At 50.5% G+C, this 19,788-nt stretch overlaps 1 protein-coding gene across 1 annotated transcript in view; it reads left to right on the top strand.

Annotated features, from left to right (window-relative positions):
- The window catches only part of ABCA4 (ATP binding cassette subfamily A member 4), a 1,114,059-nt gene that overhangs the window by 592,624 nt on the left and 501,647 nt on the right, over positions 1 to 19,788 (top strand). Inside the window, exon 23 of the mRNA XM_078650330.1 lies at positions 45 to 182. Within this exon, the coding sequence (XP_078506456.1) occupies positions 45 to 182 (138 nt within the window). The remainder of the gene's footprint in view (positions 1 to 44; positions 183 to 19,788) is intronic.

The following is a 19,788-nucleotide window of genomic DNA, read 5'->3' as shown; positions in this document are numbered from 1 at the left end:
TCGTACCTATGCTCTGATTTGTTTCCCCTGTTTGCGTCTTGCAGGTGGGATGCAGAGGAAGCTCTCTGTTGCCTTGGCATTTGTGGGGGAAGCAAAGGTTGTGGTTTTGGATGAGCCAACATCCGGTGTGGACCCCTATTCCCGAAGGTCTATCTGGGATCTGTTGCTGAAATATCGCCAAGGTAATGACCTGGATGTATGAGACTGGTGGTGAGCACTCAAATGCCCAATACTGCTGATTATTTTGTGGGTGACGTCATGGCTTGCAATGACCTAGCGAGTGTTAAGCTTGCTCATCCCCAAGCCAGTGTAACGTTGAAATTTGATATTATACATTTTTTATGTCTATATTACATAGCATGACCCCCCCTTCAAACAAAAACAAAACCAAAAACCAGAATGTGAGATGTTTTTGTCTCAAACACCCGAAACTGAAATGCATCAGTTATATTTAGGAATGCACATAAGACACAACATAACTCACATTTGACCACCGTGTTGTTCTCTAGATAACTACTTATTTAATATCTCTGACATTACCAACAATGTGTTTTGTTCATGGCGATCGACCGTGAGATATGTTGTGTGTTATGTGGCCAAACTGCTGTGGGACTCCTACCCAGCCCACGTCCCGTGCAGGTAAGAGCGGTGGGGCCGGGCGGGGCCGGGTGGGGTTTGGGGGGGATTCGACAAATGACCACAAGGGAAAATTAAATAAATAATTCATTTTCCCTCATTGTCGTCTTTCGAAACCCCCCCCACCCGGCTCTCACCGCTCTTACCTGCACAGGTCGCTTCTGCTCCAACCCATGCTGTGCATGGCCTTTGGCTATGCGCAGCGGGGTTGGCTGTAAAAGCCAAGCCATGCTGCACATGGCTTTCCGTCATGCACAGCAAAAGTTGGCCTGTGGCCAGTCCCTGTGCATGCTGTGGCAACCCAACACATGCTGTGCAAGGCCTTTGGCTGAGTGCAATTCCGGTGGGATGCAGATCCGGGCCTGCGGCCAGCCACTGCTCTAACGTCACAGTGGCTGCCCAACCCATGCTGTACACGTCCTTTGGCCCTGTGCGCCATGGGTTGGCGGCAGGGACTGGCCTGCAGCCAGGCTCTGTGTCCTACCTGCAGTGGCCACCCAACTCCAATGTGCACAGCCTTTGGCCATGTGCAGAGGGTGTTTTGTGCACAGGGCTTAACCTGTAGCTAGGCTCCACACCCAAACTGCTATCTGGGAGGGGAGCACAGGGACTAGGCCACGGGAATGTACTTTTTTTGCAAATGTTTTATGCAGATTAGTCGAACAATGGCAACGTTATTGAGAAACAAAAGATGCCTTTACTATGGAATCTCAGACTTAAATATATCTGTAGATAGGCAACTCCCCTAATGTACATAACCTTGGGCCAGGCCTGTTGCCACCCGACAATGGGCACTGTGCAGATGGGTTGGATACAGGACCTGCGCCCCACCTCATGCTTTCCTATCAAAACCAGACACCTATTTTCGTTTTTCGCTTTGTTTGTTATTGTTTTTACAGTGCTTGAAACTTGTAGGTCGGAAGGGACTCATCAGTCAGGCACAGATTGGCAGTCAAAGGTACCCCTGACTACTACGAAGGGATTGTACACCTTTGGGGTTGGCCCCTTATGCCAGTGAAAATGTTTTTTTATCACAGTGCACAACTCGCAAATCGGAGCTGACTCATTCCTTCCAAGATGGCAGGAAATAAAAATTTCGCCCTAATCCAGCCAATCACGTTTTGTAAAAAAAATCAAAGTGGTTGACATGGTTTGTAATGACTCACGAATTAAAACAGTAGAGATATTCAAAAGTGTTAAAACACACTTTGAGTTTTAATTCTTTTATCTCAAAAATGACTGAACGTATTTATAACAAACCTAAAAAGATTGTTATCCGTGTAAAGTTCTACTTCCATGCCAAGTTTGATGTAAATCCATTTAGCAATTTGGGCTGTTGATGTGAGCAAAATGTCTTGTCAGAGCTGAAATGAGAAAACAACATTGTTCACCCCCCACTACACTGTGGCTGCCGCCACTGTGTTTTATCGCACAGTGGCGGTCGTCACTATCTAGACCTAGTTAGGTCATTGTTTCCATAGAGAAAGCATTTTTTGTTTCTTTAGTTGTTGTGCCATTTCATGAATTTACACAAAACATTCCACATAAAAAAGTTAATTTACTTTTGCTCTGTCACAGAAAGTTTCACACTGATTTTTAAAGCAGGTCCTGAGAAAAAAAGGAGTTCTGAAAAATGGAATTTTCCGTCGAAAAGTTTTCTCTTTGATACAGAAAAAAATGGTGGAACGGAATTGCACGAACTTTGGCAAAAAGTTAGCATTTTACTTAGAAATATGCTTTTGTTGTTTGGTATAAATCTGTTCATTTTTCTTGAAACGAGTGTTCAAAAAGATGAGTATGAATGGGTTAATGCTGGTAAAGAATTAGAGATATCTGAACCGGTGGTGTCCTGATATGCTCTGATTGGTCCATTCAAAGTGGATGGGTGGCTCTTGATTGGTTATCCAATTCACAACATGGAGAAGACATGACAGCTATTACAGGACTCCCAAAATACAAAATAAAAAACACATAATGGGGGGCAAGAAACAAAAAATACTGTGGGTGCACTGGGTGGAACCAGGGTACTTCTTGAATAAAAAAATAAAGTTTCCCCTTGGTTGCCATTTCAAAGGGCTACCTTGGGGCTCTGATCAGCTAGGCCTTGGAGCACTCCATAAACCCTTGGAAGTGCAATTTAAAATGTGTATATTCCACCTGTGGTATCCCACAGATGGCAGTAGCACCACAAACATGTTCCCACAAGTTCGTGGGGCTGCCAAGAGTGTGGCAGTCTGCAAAGGAGCCCCACTAACGTTTTTTTTCAATATCACCCAGTTTTCACAAATATCAAGTATTCCTAGAGCGTGGCTTTTGTCTGGGTGTGCTGGGTCATGGGAGTTCATGTTGGAGTGTCTTAAGGCTACGTTTGAGGCATGTTCAAAGAAGAAGAAAAACTCGTTCATATTTTATTGCTTATTGACACTGATATAATTAATGATGTTTTATATGTTATGAGGAAATGTTTCTTTTTGAATGATCAAACAGGCCTCAGTGCCAGTGCTTTGACCCTTTAAAAGATATATATCTAATTGGTTCACCCAGGGGGCGCTAGAGGGCGCACTACAGAATGGCCGCCTAACGGTGAGGCTCCTGTAGCCTGGAAACTAATCCGACATTTATCCTCATAAACCGGCAACAGAATCGGCTGAAACTGCATGTACTGGTAGATCGAAATTAGTTCTACCCTCGGTGTAATTTTTATGTCAATTGGCCCTCGAGAATTGCCGCTGCAGAGCCCTGAAAGTCTCCCGGGACTTGAGCTGGAAGTCTGAGGTGCGACGGCATCGGCGTCCGGGGCCAGGAAACACCGCGGCTGCACACGTGGCGTACAGGCCGCACCGCCGGAAGACGGAGAGGAGATCGGCGCGGAGACCGCTTTGCGGATGCTGCTGAACAGCAATAATAAGTGGACCTACCCACCTGCAGTGCCTGCTACACAGAGGTATATAGCGTACGCTCGGCGGTGGCAGCCTCGACCGCCTTGGGCTGAGATAAACCATAATCACTGGCGGTTTCTGGCGTGCCAGGTGGCATATCTTTGAGCTGGAGTTGGGGCACGCGGTGCCGTTGATATTGCTCTGGCTTGATCCCATAAGCTGACGGGGGGTATATTGATGAGCCCCCCGAACCTTCGAAGAATGGCTGCTGTTTGTGCTAACTGAGGACCACTAAATTGCCTTGAATGTGCTGCACTCTGAACACACCACTCCGCCTGGGTAACCTGCCTGTCTATTGTATATTGAGATATGGCTGCCTGTGTTCGACACGATTTCTGAGTACCCAGTACCTCCTGGACCGGGAGCCCCTGAAGTGACGGTGCAGTGCATTCTGGTGGAACCACGCGGCGGTGATTAGACCTGCAGGGACGGCACACTGGATGGACGCGACGACTGCTGAGGCATAGCGGCACACAAGATAAGTTCTTGGCTGGGCCCTGCAAACACGCACATAGTGTGCTACGGTACCCTGCCCTTGCGCCAACAGAAGGATCAAAAGAGCTGTGTGACAACTGCTATCGGAAGCTGCGTAGTAAGAGCCGGAGTGATGTAGTGCCCCGAGGTACGCAGTCATGGGAAGGCCAGACTCTCGACAACCGAAACTTACATTTGACGCTACGAAAAAATGCCCGCACTCCGGTAGAGACGCGGGAGTTGAACAATCGACGGATGTGCCGCCAACCGCCGATACAAATAACCAACAGCTCCTGCAAGAAATTAGGCAAGGATTTGCCACAGTGGTGGACAAGGTGGACAAAATGTCGTCCCGAATGGACGCCATAGTGCACAAGATGGACCAGCACGAGGAACGCATTGTGTAGACGGAACGGTGTATATCCGAAAATGATGACATCACTGCAGGGCATACGGCACAACTCACAAGAATGGAGAACCTACTGCGGGTCATAGCAGAAAAAAATTAGGATTTGGAAGCCCGCAGTAGGCGCAATAATATACGCATAACGGGGTTCCGGAATCCACGAATACTGGCCGTATGGAAGACTATGTAGAGGAATTGCTGCTCTCCGCTATTGGGTCTGACGCTTTTTCCACCCAATTTATTGTTGAACGGGCCCACCGATCCCTCGGTCCTATACCTAAACCTGGGACTCCTCCCAGACCCATTATTGCACGCCTTCTTAATTATAAGGATCGGCACGTGGCACTGCGAGCAGCCCGTACTAAACAAACCTTGACCTATGATGGAGTAACTTTTTCCGTCTATCCGGACTTCACCCCGATAGTCCAAGAAGAGAGGCGCAAATTCATCGTGGTAAAGAAAAAGCTCAGAGCTGCGCAGATAGACTACGCCTTGCTGTACCCGGCCTGGCTCAGGGTTACCCACCAAGGGAAACAACGGTTCTTTACAAATCCGCAACAGGTAGAAGATTACTTGAGAACACTGAAGACAGCGCAACGTGACCCGACAAATCAAGGCCCGACGGGACGGGCCCGTCAGCCAGAGGATGACGAAGAATCCTGAGGTCCCTCAGAATGGTTTAGAGCCGCCCCCCAGCAGTTCTCTACTGCTGCTTGGACGTGATTCGATCAAGACACCAAGGACTAGGGACATTAACTGTCTATCCAGCCACCATATGCCGGTAGTTCCGGTGGTAATGTATTCCAGGCCCCACTTCCTCTCCCCAACACAGCCCGGAGGTAACCCAGGTCGAGAGGCTAGTGGAGGTGTGGTGGCAGTGTTGCCAACTAGACATGTCCCCCAACGGGTGTACCCCCTGGTTACGCATTACTACTGTTTGTTTGTTGTCCATGTTGTGGACGGGTATGCAGGGAGGGGGGGAGGCGATGAGTGCTGGCAAGTTGGGGATGCTTCAGTGGGAGGGGTGTGGGGGAGAGAGGGAGAGTTTGCAATGAAACGTCTTTTCAGAGACTTGTGTTAACTGTTTATCAACGGATGAGACTGCTTCAGGAATTTCAGGTTTTTCTGATGATGTTGGGGTAGTGACGAGGGTGAGGGAGGGTTACATGCACTGGCCCATTGGGGGCGCTCCAGTGGTGGGGGGTGACAGTTCCGGGGATTCAAGGTCAGGAGGGAATGGTAGGATCTAATGGTCAGGGCACTCTGCTGGCAAAACACGAGATGGTAACAAATGGTGGTGCTGATGGGACGAGTCACAGATTGATACTATTGCTAATATGGGGATTCAACCGCAAAACATGGAGACTTCCGATGATACCAGAACTAAGCGGTTGACGATAATATCGTGGAATATTAGGGGCCTTAACAATCCCAGAAAATGTAGACAGATATTATCTTACCTAGATAGACACGGAGCACAGCTGGTGATGTTAGAGGAAACACACATTTCCCCGCAAACGGCTCCCTCCTTTGCAAACCGGTGGGCAGGGAATAGATACTTCTCTTCCTACTCCTCGTACGCTCGAGGAGTTGCAATATTAATTAAGCGTGGGATCCCATTCCTGCTTCACGGTAAAGTAATAGATGCTGCAGGACGGTATGTGATAATATTGGGCAGACTAGGCGAGTCCACGATCACAATAGTGAATTGTTATGCTCCCAATATTGATACACCTGAATTCTTCATACTGTTATGGGGCAAGATACTAGAGATTGGCTCCACGCATGTAATCTTGGGAGGAGACTTTAATGTGGCGCTATTCCCGACAGTGGATAGGGCGGATGGAGTAACACAATATCACCCTAAAGCTAGAGAGGTACTGCAGGGCATAATGGAAGACGGCCTATTGGTTGATAGCTGGAGACACATACATCCCCAGACACTTGAGGGCACACATTTCACCTCGCACACGGGAACATGGGCACGACTGGACTACTGTTTATTAACACCGCAATTGGCGGGTAATGTGTCTGCTGCAAGGCACCTGGCTCGCACGTACTCTGACCACTGCCCTGTGATGGTCACCTTGGAGTTGCCGGGCCTGGACTGTCCTAGACCGCATTGGCGCCTGCAACCCGCAGCGCTCTTGGACTCGGTATTTCGGGAAGAACTGCGGGAGGACAATACTGACTTTTTTTCCACGAAATCAGGGATCTGTTGAGAGTGTTGAGAATGTATGGGAGGCCTTCAAGGTCACTGTGCGTGGCTGGTGTATTGCAAAAAGCTTCAGGGTCTTGCGGGACATTCAGTGTACGATTAGTAGGTTGGAGGGTGAGTTAAAGGATTTAGAATCTCGCATGCAGAGAGGAGATAGTCGGGGAGCACAAGCAGAGTTCAGGAGTAAATCAACGGAGTATGAGAATGAAGCGGAGCATGAAACGAGATTCCGAAGTTAATACTGGAACGCTAGGCGATATGGGGAGGGAGAAAGTCCGGGAAAGACACTAGCCACCATTATAAGGAATGCCCGAGGCACCAATGTTATTCTAGAGATCGCTGACTGCCATGGTGACATGCGGAGGGATAATGTCCAAATAAGAGAGACCTTTACTAGCCACTATGCAGCTCTCTATACCTCCCACGCCACGGGAAATACAGATTTTGATGCATTTTTGAGTGATGTGGCCCTTTGTTGACTGAGTGATATGGACAGGAATTTTCTGAACGCTCCTTTGGAAGTCAATGAAATAAAGGATGCAATCATGTCCCTGAAAAATGGGAAAGCACCGGGACTGGATGGTCTTCCGGCGGAATTTTACAAATGTTATATAGACATAATGGCTCCAGTGTTACGCGAAGTTTTTGAGGACTCCCTGGAAGTAGGTACCTTGCCTCGATCCATGCGAGAGGTGGTCATTACCTCTCTCCTTAAGCCCGGTAAGGAACCCTCTGTGTGTGACTCCTACCGGCCACTGTCACTCATTAACTGTGACGCGAGGATACTGGCTAAGGTGCTCGCCACCAGGCTCTCGCTACTCATGACCCAAATAGTACTACCAGACCAATCGGGGTTCGTCCCATCGCGAGCTACGAGTCATAATCTTAGGACTCTATTCTCCCTTATCCAAACTGTAGCTCCTGAAGTCCCACTGGCGGCCATATTCTTAGATGCTTCTAAAGCCTTCGATTCTGTGGAGTGGTGTTACCTCTTCACGGTACTGCAAAGAATGGGCTTCCCTCCTGCCTTCATGGCTTGGATTAAACTATTATACACTACACCCGCTGTGCGCATACTTATAAACGGACACCTGTCGCCTACGATCTCCCTCACGAGGGGAACTCGGCAGGGATGCCCACTTTCCCCGCTCCTGTTTGCCATCGCAATAGAACCACTAGCATGCCGGATAAGACAGATGCATATGGATAGTGCCTTCCGCTGTTTCCAAAGGCAAATATCTGTGTCACTGTACGCAGATGATATCACACTCTATGTCAAGGACCTACAACCAAGCTGAATGCGATACTGCGTGAATTTCTAGTTTTTGGCAGAATATAGGGAATAAATATAAACTGGTGCAAATCCCAATTCATGCCATTGACACCTGCAGTAACCAGGTTCCCCTTGGATTACCCCTTTGAATGGTGTGACGATGATTTGAAGTACCTGGGGGTGCAGATCTCGAGAGACAGGGAGGAAACATTGCGCATGAACTATGGTACCGCCATTACAAAATTGAAAGACACCATTACACGATGGATTGCGCTACCCTTATCCATGGCGCGAACCATATCATTGATTAAAATGATAGTGCTCCCACGTTTCCTCTATTTCTTCTTGAATATCCCCTATTACCCAGGGACTTTCTTTTTCAAAACTCTGAGGTCCGAACTTATCAGACTGGTGTGGGGAGAGCGACAACCTCGCCTTCAGTGGAGTGTAATGGCACAGCCATATACTAAAGGAGGAGTTGACATCCCTGATTTTGAAGTCTACTACCTCAGTGCCCAAGCACACTTCCTGTTCCACTGGCTGCGGCCCACTAAATACATGCCACAGCTGGCCGTAGAGGACTGGATAGCGCACCCGTTACCCCTCACTGGTATCGTTCATGGGCTGGCAAGTGTCCTGGATGCGCCACCTACGACGGTTCCCAGCACGATGGACGCATGGCACAGAATAATCCGCAGATTGCAACTCTCCTTGCTGTACGCACCTCGTATGCCAATGACATATCACCCGTGAATGGCGATCTTGCAGGAGTCCGGCTTCCAAAGCATGTGCAGAAGACTGCAGAGGGTCACGTGGGGAGACATGTTTCATAATGGGATATTCTGCACTAAGGAACAATTCTTCGGTGTTATTGACCCTACCCCTCTTGAGGTTTTCTATTATGTAAGACTTCGGGAAGGGATGAAATCCCTCTTATCGGACTACCCTAATGAACCAGAGACTGTTCCTCCATTGGCCATCACACTTAACAGCACTGACGGCGCACACCTCGTATCAAATATATATGGCAGCATTCGAGCACACACATCAGGGATTGGAGGAAGGGCACGTAGCCACTGGGAACAAGATATTGGGGAAGCTATCTCGGATGAGACCTGGGGGTATTGTTGCGAGCTGACAGGACGCATAACGTCAAGTTGCAGATTTAAACTCATCCACTATAGATTTTTGCACCGCATTTATTACACCCCTCTACGGAAATACTGGTTTCACTTGACAGACTCTGATCACTGCGAGAGATGTAGGCAACCCGGGGCTGATTTTTTCCATTTAGCCTGGCTATGCCCACAGGTTGCGGTTTATTGGGAACAGGTTCATGGTGCACTGGAACGCATGCTCTCTATGACACTGACTAGAGATCCAGTACGTTTTTTATTAGGGCACACACCACACATACCCAGGACATATAGGAAGTTTCTGGGCACTGCTCTTCTATTGGCTAAACGGAGGCTGGCGTGCCGCTGGGGGAGGGGAAGAGCCCCGAAATTCAAAGACTGGCTCCAAGATATGTTATATAGTCAAGATCAATATAGTCTATATGCTGCAACACAACCAATCAAATCTAGACCAGCTGATATCTGGGGACCACTACAGTCCTACACATTGCGGAGGGAGGAGGGTGATGTGGGAGGAGAGGGTCAATTGGATACTGTGATCCCGGAGGGACAAGGGGAAGAGAGTACAATGTGATCTTATTGAATGTTTTTGCTCTATACTATTGATATTTGAGTATTTTGGGCCCGTATGATGTACCACCACGGTAAACCCTGATAAAGATAACTGCGTTAAATGCATATTCTGTTGGCCTTCAACTGCAATCATTACTCATTATTGAATATCACTCTGGTAAAATGTAACCCCATCATAAGATCCCGCATTTATGAACTAGTCCTCTTCTGCACTACCATACTGTCTTGAATGTACATTTGTATTTAGATAACTTACAATGCCTTGTCGATTGCCCACTGACTGTATATGAAAAACTGTTATAAATAAATGTTTTAAAAAAAAAAAAATCTAATTGGTTCACCCACAATTGGTATAATTTGACTTACTTGTAAGCCCCAAGTATATTGTACTGGGGTACCCAGGGCCTGTAAGCTAAACTATCGATTGTGGATCATTTGATGTGCCATAGCAAAGCACAATTCCCAGCCTGCCATTGCTGGCTGGCAGAGCAGTTTTTAACTCGTAACTCTACCATTTAAAGTCATTGCAACACCCAAACCTTCCTTTTTAATATTTATAAGCAACCCCTAAGGCAGGCCAAATAAGTCCTAAAGCAGGGTGTTGCGTGTTTAAAGGTAGGACAAGTATTTCTACATGTCCTGACAGTAAAAGCATCACACTGTTGGTTTTGCTGTGGAACGGCTAGTAGGTCCATTGGCAAGTACACTGTTACATGCTGACAACTCAGCAGAGTTATCGTCTGAATTGGGCTACTAAATATGGTACTTAAACGTATCAACAAAATCAATTCATTAAACCTGATTAAATGTCCAAGTCAAATTTAATGTAACTTTACTACAAATGGCAACTTTAGAGAGTTGCTACTCTGTTACCCAAATGTGTCTAGTGACCGTTCACAGTTTCACACAGGGTGTTGTCCTTGAGACAGCCTTCCTCCCTCCAGGGGAGGTATGAATGAATCTCAGGAAGGAATGTAAAGGGTCTGCCATTGGAAGAGTTGTTTCCTCCTCCTGGCATGATAGCCAAACAGGGTGTGAGTGCAAAAGGCGAGCTTCAAAGGGGAAGCTGCCTTTAAAGGGCAAATGGTAGTCACACATGAGAGGGCCTGCTCTTTCATTTTAGCAGACAGGCTGGCTTCTCAAACAGAGAGGGAGAAGCTGTTGCCAAACCGTTCTTTCTGTAAGCATGTATTATCCACCTTTGGTATGGGCTAGGGAGCTCCACACACTATGAGAAGGGTTCTACCATGTGCGGAGTGGGCAGAATGGTGCATTTGGGGCAAGCTAGATGCCGCACTTCACTGAAGGTCATCACTATGTGAGAGGGGAACTGGTAGCCCATTAGATAATAGTTACTGCATCCCCCTGGGTAAAAAAGTGGTACCCCTGGCTCCCAGAACTCAGATTACATCTGTATTGGAGATGGAACTGAAGAAGGAATGCTCTGCTGTTTCCTGGAACCAGTAACAAGTGTCTGCACCATAGATTGGAGTGCACCTGCTGCACCTTGGAGCAGCAAAGAAAGCACTGTTCCTGTGGTGTCCCGCTCAAAGAAAACTCATCTCCGAGCCCCAGACAGAGAAGGTGACTGCAAAGGTCAGTTGGCTGACTCCCTGTTATAGCTACAAGGTCATTCAATCTGATGGAGCCTCCCTTGGCAAGTTGGTAGCCAAGAACACCTGATTGCTGCTGACCTCTATAGGGCAGTCTGGGAACCTGAGTCCCGACCCTCAAAATTTGTGCCCGAGTCTGCTGGACCTGTGAGAGTCGTCAGAGTACAGTTAGGTTGCCCAGCAAGGAAGTTACTGCCAGTTCTAGGAAACCACTGTTTTTGCTGTAATTGGAGACCAGTAGACTTGTGGGAACTGGGTTTTGGCTGGATTTTACCTGGACTTTGAGGGACATAGAACCATAAAGCCAAAGTTGCCCACCATGTTCGTGGACCGAGGTGTGACCACAGGAAGACCCCCAGCACAAGCTCAGCATCCTTGAGCATCTTCAGCATCCTGCATCCCTTGCATCATGACCACTCCATTGATTCCTATGGCGATTCACCCATATGCCCTGGCATTGGACTGGCGACTTCTAGAAATGTGAGGTAACTGTTCAACTGGACCTTATTTGTCCTTGTGACTGGCTCCTGGCCGGAGCTAGGCGTCACAAGAGTGCCTTTATAGCCATTCGCAAGTTACATGGCGTGGCTAACCCTAAACTGCATGTTGCAGTAGATTACAATGATTTATTGCTGTAAGTGATTATCTAGGATGTATTGTTTCTTTGAAAATTCTCATCTCCGGAAACCCCAAGTGGATTTTTGCTATTGTGGTGTCATTTTAAAGATAAAAATACAGCCTGTTTTTAGGTCTCGCTGAAGCAATGCGTAAGCATTGTTTTCGGCGAGATTCTAGTAAGCTGCTTTCAAAAGTCTACCCGCTGCGGATCGCATGCAGTGCATGTGAGTCAGGCGCGTGCACAGGAATTCGCTCCCCCTACCCCTCAAAGCAAGACAAATCAAGAACATCAAAGCGACCGCGGCCGCTTTGATTCCATTTGCCAGCAGCCACTTCACGTGCTCCACAGGTCATAATCAGGACCATCTGCTCATGAATCGGAATGCTGGCATGGTTGACCAGCCCCCCTCCCAGCGCTGCCTTTCCTCTGCTCAGCTTCAACTGGTGCCTGTGCACTGCTCCCCATCGTTCGCTCTACACACCGCACCCGTTTTCACTCCCTATGCAGCACAACCATCACTCAGTCACATCTGCACGACTGGACTCTTCCTCAGCATCCCCACCGTGCCCCAGGTGTTTTTTTTCCCATACAAACTCCACCCACTGTTTCGCTGCACTCTATACCCTTTTTTTACACTGCTCCACCTCAATATTCATACACCCTACTTATTTTAAATGACAGTGTCTCAATTGCAGGCAAATATTTTCGCCACTTTTGTTTCCCCACATTCATGGAGACCTGTTTCTGTTTCTAAAATATCCGTTATCAGTTTTTGAGGCCTGTTTAATGAATTCTGTGTACAAGGTATTCGGTTTCCAGCTTGTTTGTATACTGCTAAGAGCATGGATCAGTAGGATGTTTACAGTGCTCCTTAATTTTCAGTTCTACAAAAGTCAAGTACAAACCATTCTCGTCCTCCACAACCAATTGTATAGTTAGAGTATAGTGATAGGTGCAATGTATATGCATTTGTGCAAGGTTTCTGTTTCCTTGGGTTTACCTTCCAGAAATTCACAAGCACCTTTCATACCATACATCGTTGCTCACCCTCACACACCCTCTCACCCTCACACACCCTCTCACCCTCTCACCCCCTCACCCTCACACCCTCACACCCCCTCACCCTCATCCACCCTCACACACCCTCTCACCCTCACACACCCTCTCACCCTCACACACTCTCACCCTCACACACCCTCACACCCCCTCACCCTCATACACCCTCACCCTCACACCCCCTCACCCTCACACCCTCACACACCCTCACCCTCACCCGGTCACCCTCACCCTTACACCATCACACCCTCCCACCCCCTCACACCCTCACACCCTCACCGTCACACCCCCTCACCCTCACACCCCCCCACCCTTACAACCCCACACCCTCACCCTCACACCCCCTCACACCCCCTCACCCTCACCCCCTCACACCACCTCACCCTCTCACACCACCTCACCCCCACACACCCCCTCACACCGCCTCACCCCCCTCACCCTCACACACCCTCACCCTCACAACCCCTCACACCCCCTCACCCTCACACCCTCACACCCCTGTCACACTCACACCCTCACACCCCCTCACCCTCACACCTCCTCCCCCTCACACACCCTTACCCTCACACCCCCTCACACCCCCTTACCCTCACACCCCCTCACACCCCCTCACCCTCACACCCCCTCTCACCCCCTCACCCTCACACCCCCTCATTCTCACACCCCCTCACCTTCACACCCCCTCACCCTCACACGCCCTTACCCTCACACCCCCTCACCCTCACACCCCCTCACACACCCTCACTCACCCTCACACCCTCACACGCCCTCACCCTCACAACCCTCTCACCCTCACACACCCTCACTCACACTCACACCCCCTCACTCTCACACACCCTCACACTCACACACCCTCACACCCTCTCACTCTCACACACCCTCACTCACCTTCACACCCTCACCCTCACAGCCCCTCACCCTCACACACCCTCATAATTACACACCCTCACCCTTACACCCCCTCACCCTCACACCCCCTCACCCCCTCACCCTCACACCCCCTCACCCTCACACCCTCACCCTCACACCCCCTCACACCCCCTCACACACCCTCACTCACCCTCACAACTCTCTCACCCTCACCCACCCTCACTCACCCTCACTCTCCCTCACTCACCCTCACACACCCTCACCAGCATAGTATAAGAACACATAGCATAGCATAACAACACACAGCATAGCATAGCATAACAAAACAAAACAAAGCATAGGATAGCAAAACATAGCATAGCATAACAAAACAGCATACCAAAACATAGCATAGCAAACAAAGCATAGCATAATAAAACACAACAAAACATAGCATAGCATAACAAAACATAGCATATCGTAAGAAAGCATAGCATAGCAAAACACAACAAAACATAGCATAGAATAACAAAACAAAGCATAGGATAGCAAAACTAAACATAACATAGCATAACAAAACAAAGCATAGGATAGCAAACCAAACATAGCATAGCTTAACAAAACATAGTATAACATAACAAAACATAGCATAACAAAACACAACACATAGCAGAACAAAACATAGCATATCACAACAAAACATAGCATAGCATAACAAAGCATAGCATAGCAAAACATAACATGGCATAACACAGCATAGCATAGCATAACAAATCAAAGCATAGGATAGCAAAACATAGCATAGCATAACAAAACAAAACATAGGATAACAAAACAAAACATAGCATAGCATACAGCATCACTCAGCACCACCACAGCATCACTCAGGGGCACCACAACATCACTATGCGCTACCACAGCATCACTGAACGCCACAGTATCACTCGTTCGCCATCACAACATCACTCAGGGCCACCACAGCATCAATCTGTGCAACCATTCAACAACAACTGGTTCAAATGTGTTCTCTCAATGTTTCAAGCTTTATTACAAATGTAACAAAGAGATGTTAATATTTCACTTCTGTGCTTGGATTTTCGTCACAATAAAATACACTGCACATAATCTTCACAAAAGTTATTTACAAAAGTTTAAGCTATTGCCATTATCAATTACAATCACTTTTATTTAAGTATCGATTATTAAAAGAAATTCAAAGCCATTGTTATTTTTAATATCAATACATGTAAGTCACATAAATACAACACATATTGCATTACAAATGCTATAGGTGTCACATTTGCGAAAGTTATAACCACACACACCCACACACACCCACACACACAACTACACACACAATCTGAAAGAGACACGTTAGTGATAGATTCCTTACCTTAGAATATCCCCAGGTGTCAGACTGGATCCGGAAATTTTTTGCGTAGCAGTACCCTTGCGCGTCGGTAGGCGTCGTCTGCGGCTCCGCGTCCGTCGTCGGCGTCGTGGGCGCCGTGATGAAGTCGTCGGAGTACTTAGACGCCGCCTCCGCGTGCTGACGTCAGTCCTTCTTTTTTCCGCGCCAGCAGCGCAGATCCGGAAAAAGTGGTACCTTAGTAATTTTTTGACTAATACTTTTTACGATCCTTTTTGATCTTTCCTTCGAGTCTTCGACTCCGAACGGTGCCTGTAGGGATGCCAGGTTTTAAGCCTTGTGAGGATTGCGACCGACTGATGTCGGTCACAGACCCTCATCGTCGTTGTCTCCACTGTCTCGGCGTCGATCATGACGACAAGACCTGCTCCGACTGCCGGGCCCTAACCTCGAAAGCTAGGCGGGAGCGGTCCCGCAAGCGACTCGAGCTCCGGCAGTCGGCCCCGCGCCGTGAGAGGTCCCGGTCCGGACGGAGGTCGAGAGACCGGTCGCGGGAGTGGAGCCACCATAGCTCTGGGAGTCGACATCACTCCTCAGGGTCGAAGTTGTCAGGTAAGCACAAGAAGTCGAAGAGACGTCATCGCTCTTCTGACTCCCCCCGACGCTCGCACGACGTGGCCGGGGGTTCGGGTGACACCGCCCACACGGCTCCGTTGGAGTCGAGGGCGTCGCGTCCGGCCCCACACCCTCCGGTCCCTGGGCCACGCATGACGCTGGAGGAGATCGAGCGGTTCCTCTTGGCCATGAGGTCCCTCACCCCTCCGTCGGGCTCTGCGGCGCCTTCGGGCCCAGCGGACCCGTCTGGGGGCCCTAACGGGTCGGGGGCTTCGGTCCCGACACCGTCGGGTGCTTCGGGCCCGGCGCCGCAGGGCCCCACTGGATCCGCTTCTGGATCCGGGTCGTCGCCGGTTGACTTAACGACCTCACCGGCGCCGGTCCCTCAGGTGTCACCTCCGGCGCCGTCTTCGGGCGGCGCCGTCCCCGATACCTCCCGCGCTCCGGTTCCGGCGCCGGAGCGGCGCCGACGCCGTTTGGAGAGTTCATCTTCCATGAGCCGGCCCCATCATTTGACACCCCTGAGTACCAGGAGATGGGTGATGAGGAGTATTGGGAGGGGTCTGAGGACCCTCTGACACAGGAGTGTCAGTCCCAGGAGGACTAGACAGGTGAACTTGGGGAAGCCAGTGGTCTGGACACCTCGCCAGACACTGGTTTTGTCTCACCTCCTACCATGGCTACGTAGGAGGGGGCAACCTACAGTGTGGTGCTGACGCTGGCGGCCAAGTCCTTGGGCCTTGAACTCCCCGTCGCGGCCGTAAGGACTAACCTCCTCACTGAGGTCCTTAAACCGCAGTCAAGCTCGGCTGAGCCTCTGCTGCAATTTAATGAGGCCTTGACTGACGTTCTTTTGGGCACTTGGTCCAGGCCCACTACAGGTTCGCCTGTAGATAGGAACGTGGCCAGATGCCACCGCCCGGCCCCGGGAGACCCTTGTTTACTGTCCACCCACCCCACACCTGAGAGCCTGGTGATCCAGGCCTCCAATTCCCAGACCGCATTCCCGTCGGCTCCTCCTGACAGGGAATCCCAGAGGTATGAGCAATACGGCAAGAAGGTATTCTCCTCCCTGAGTCTGGGACTGCGGTCTTCCAACACCGCATGCCTCTTGGGCCGTTACACCCACTCTCTGTGGGATACGGTTGCGGACGTGCTGCCAGAATGCCCGTTGGAGGTACGAGCTAAGCTCGGCCAAGCCCTTGTGGAAGGCCGAGATGCAGCACGTTATTCTATCCGGTGTGGACTGGATACCACCGACTCACTGGGCAGAGCGATGGTGATTCGTCGCCACGCCTGGTTGAGGTCCGCCAACTTCTCGGCTGATGTCCAGAACACACTCATGGACATGCCGTTTGATGGCTGTCGCCTTTTTGGCGACAAGGCAGACCATGCGCTTGAGCGCTTTAACCCCTTGCACGCTGATGACGAGCTGGGCTCGTCATGAGGTAGCCTCCTGCTACGCTGATGACGAGCCCAGCTCGTCACGTAACATGCGGTTTCGCAAAAGTCAGTGTACGAGCGGAATTCCGCCCGCACGCATGCGGTTAAGGACTCCAGGGCTACGGCCAAGTCCTTGGGCCTCTCGGCCCTACACCAGCAATCGGGTGCCTTTCGCTCCTTTCGTGGCCACGGAAGGGTTGTACTCACATGTGCTGCCAGCCACGCATCGCAGAGTACTACCCAACGCGCGTCGGCCGTGGAAACCGCCGTGGCGGCGGTAGGGGACAACGGCGAGGACAGTCCACACCTTCCCCCGCAGCATCAGCCTCAAAATCCTCCTAGTCCGTGCTTTCAGGCCCATGTGTCGCCAGTGGGGGGCAGGGTTCGCCATCACCTCCTCCACTGGCGCACTGTCACGTCGGACAGGTGGGTGCTGCAAATCGTCCGAAGGGGCTACTCCCTCTCCTTCGAGGTGACTCCATTAGCCATGCCACCGCAGAACCACCGTGTATCGAGGGATCATTTGCGACTGCTGCAGGAGGAAGTTATGGCCCTCTTGGCCAAGGGGGCCATTGAGCGCGTTCCTGGGCCAGAAGTAGGGTGTGGTTGCTACTACCACTAGTTTCTGGTACCCAAGAAGGGCAAAGGGGGCCTATGCCCTATCTTGGACCTCCGGAACGTCAACGGCTTCCTCTGGAAGGAGAAGTTCAAAATGCTGACACTGGCTCAGGTCTTAGCTGCCCTGGACCCAGGAGACTGGATGGTAGCATTGGACTTGCAGGACGCTTATTTCCACATCCCCGTCCTGCCGGCCCACCGGCGCTACCTGCGGTTCACGGTTGGCCACGAGCACTTTCAGTTTACCGTGCTCCCCTTCGGCCTTACCAGCGCCCCACGGGTGTTCACTAAGGTGATGGCGGTGGTCGCAGCTCATCTGCGCAGGTTAGGGGTTTCAGTCTTCCCCTACCTCGACGACTGGTTGTTGAAGGCGGGCTCGCCCCAGACAGTCATCAGCCACCTCCAGACAACGGCAGACCTCCTGCACCAGCTGGGGTTCTCCATCAATGTGCCGAAGTCACACCTGTGCCCCTCTCGGAAACTCCTCTTCATCGGAGCGGTTCTCGACTCGGCGCAGTTTCGGGTTTATCCACCCGAACAGCGGGTTCGGGATATTCAGGCTCTGATTCCACTCTTTCAGCCTTTATCCCGGATCTCGGTCAGGTTGACGCTGCGGCTTCTGGGGCTGATGACCTCCTGCATCCTTCTGGTGCATCACGCCGAGTGGCGGATGCGGGCTCTGCAGTGGGACCTGAAGTTTCAGTGGGCCCAGCATCAGGGCAACCTCTCCGACCATGTCCTGATCTCAGAGGGCACTGTGAGACAGCTGCAGTGGTGGCTCACGGACCGTGATTGGGTCAGCGGCAGATCCCTCTCCCTTCCCCAAACGGAACACTTAGTTGTGACAGACGCGTCCCTCCAGGGCTGGGGAGGCCACATGGGAGAGGCGGAGCTCAGAGTCCTCTGGTCTCTGGCGGAGTCCCGGCTCCATATCAACCTTTTGGAGCTGCGGGCGATTCGTCTAGCACTGAAGGCATTCCTCCCCTCTGTTCGGGGGAGTGTAGTGCAGGTGTTCACGGACAACACCGCCGCCATGTGGTACTGCAACAAACAGGGCGGGGTGGGGTCGTGGACCCTTTGCCAGGAGGCTCTGCGCCTCTGGCAGTGGCTGGAACATCAGGGCGTGACCCTGGTGGTTCAACACCTGGCAGGTTCTTTGAACGCCAGGGTGGACGAGCTCAGCCGTCGGTGCATGATGGATCACGAATGGCGTCTGAACTCGGACGTGGCGCAAGGCCTCTTTCAGCAGTGGGGAGAGCCTTGGTTAGATCTATTTACCACCGAAGAGAACGCACAATGTCATCAGTTCTGCGCGTTGGAATTTCCAAGGCGGCACTCGCTCAGAGACGCTTTTCGTCTCGAGTGGAGTTGCGGTCTGTTGTACGCCTTTCCGCCGATACCACTTCTGCCCAGAGTGCTGAAGAAGATCAAGCGCGACTGGGCCCAAGTCATCCTTGTGGCACCGGACTGGGCACGAAGGTACCGGTATCCAGAGCTACTCAGTATGTCAGTCGATCCCCCGGTTAGCCTGCCTCTTCAGGAGGACCTTCTGTCGCAGCAGCAGGGGACGGTCCTCCACCCGAACCTGTCCAGTCTCCACCTCCATGCTTGGAGATTGAGCGGTGACAGTTGAGACCATTTTACTTGCCTCCTGAAGTCTGTAATGTCATTCTGGCAGCCAGGCATCCCTCCACAAAATCGGTATACGCCTGTAGGTGGAATACATTTGTGGCATGGTGCACAGCAAAGGCTGTGGATCCACTTTCTGCCCCTCTTTCTAAGGTTCTTCTCTTTCTTCTTTCTCTTGCCCAGCAGGGCTCTGCTCTGGGCACTATCAAGGGCTACCTTTCTGCCCTTTCAGCCTTTCTAAGGCTGCCTGATCAACCTTCTTTGTTCAAGTCCCCTATTGTAAATCATTTTCTGAAGGGCATCACACACATGTTCCCTCCTG

This window comes from Lissotriton helveticus, chromosome 1_1 (genome assembly GCF_964261635.1).
Source record: "Lissotriton helveticus chromosome 1_1, aLisHel1.1, whole genome shotgun sequence".
Taxonomy (NCBI): domain Eukaryota; kingdom Metazoa; phylum Chordata; class Amphibia; order Caudata; family Salamandridae; genus Lissotriton; species Lissotriton helveticus.
The sequence above is the reverse complement of the archived record's forward strand: the minus strand, read 5'-3'. Positions and strand labels throughout refer to the sequence as shown.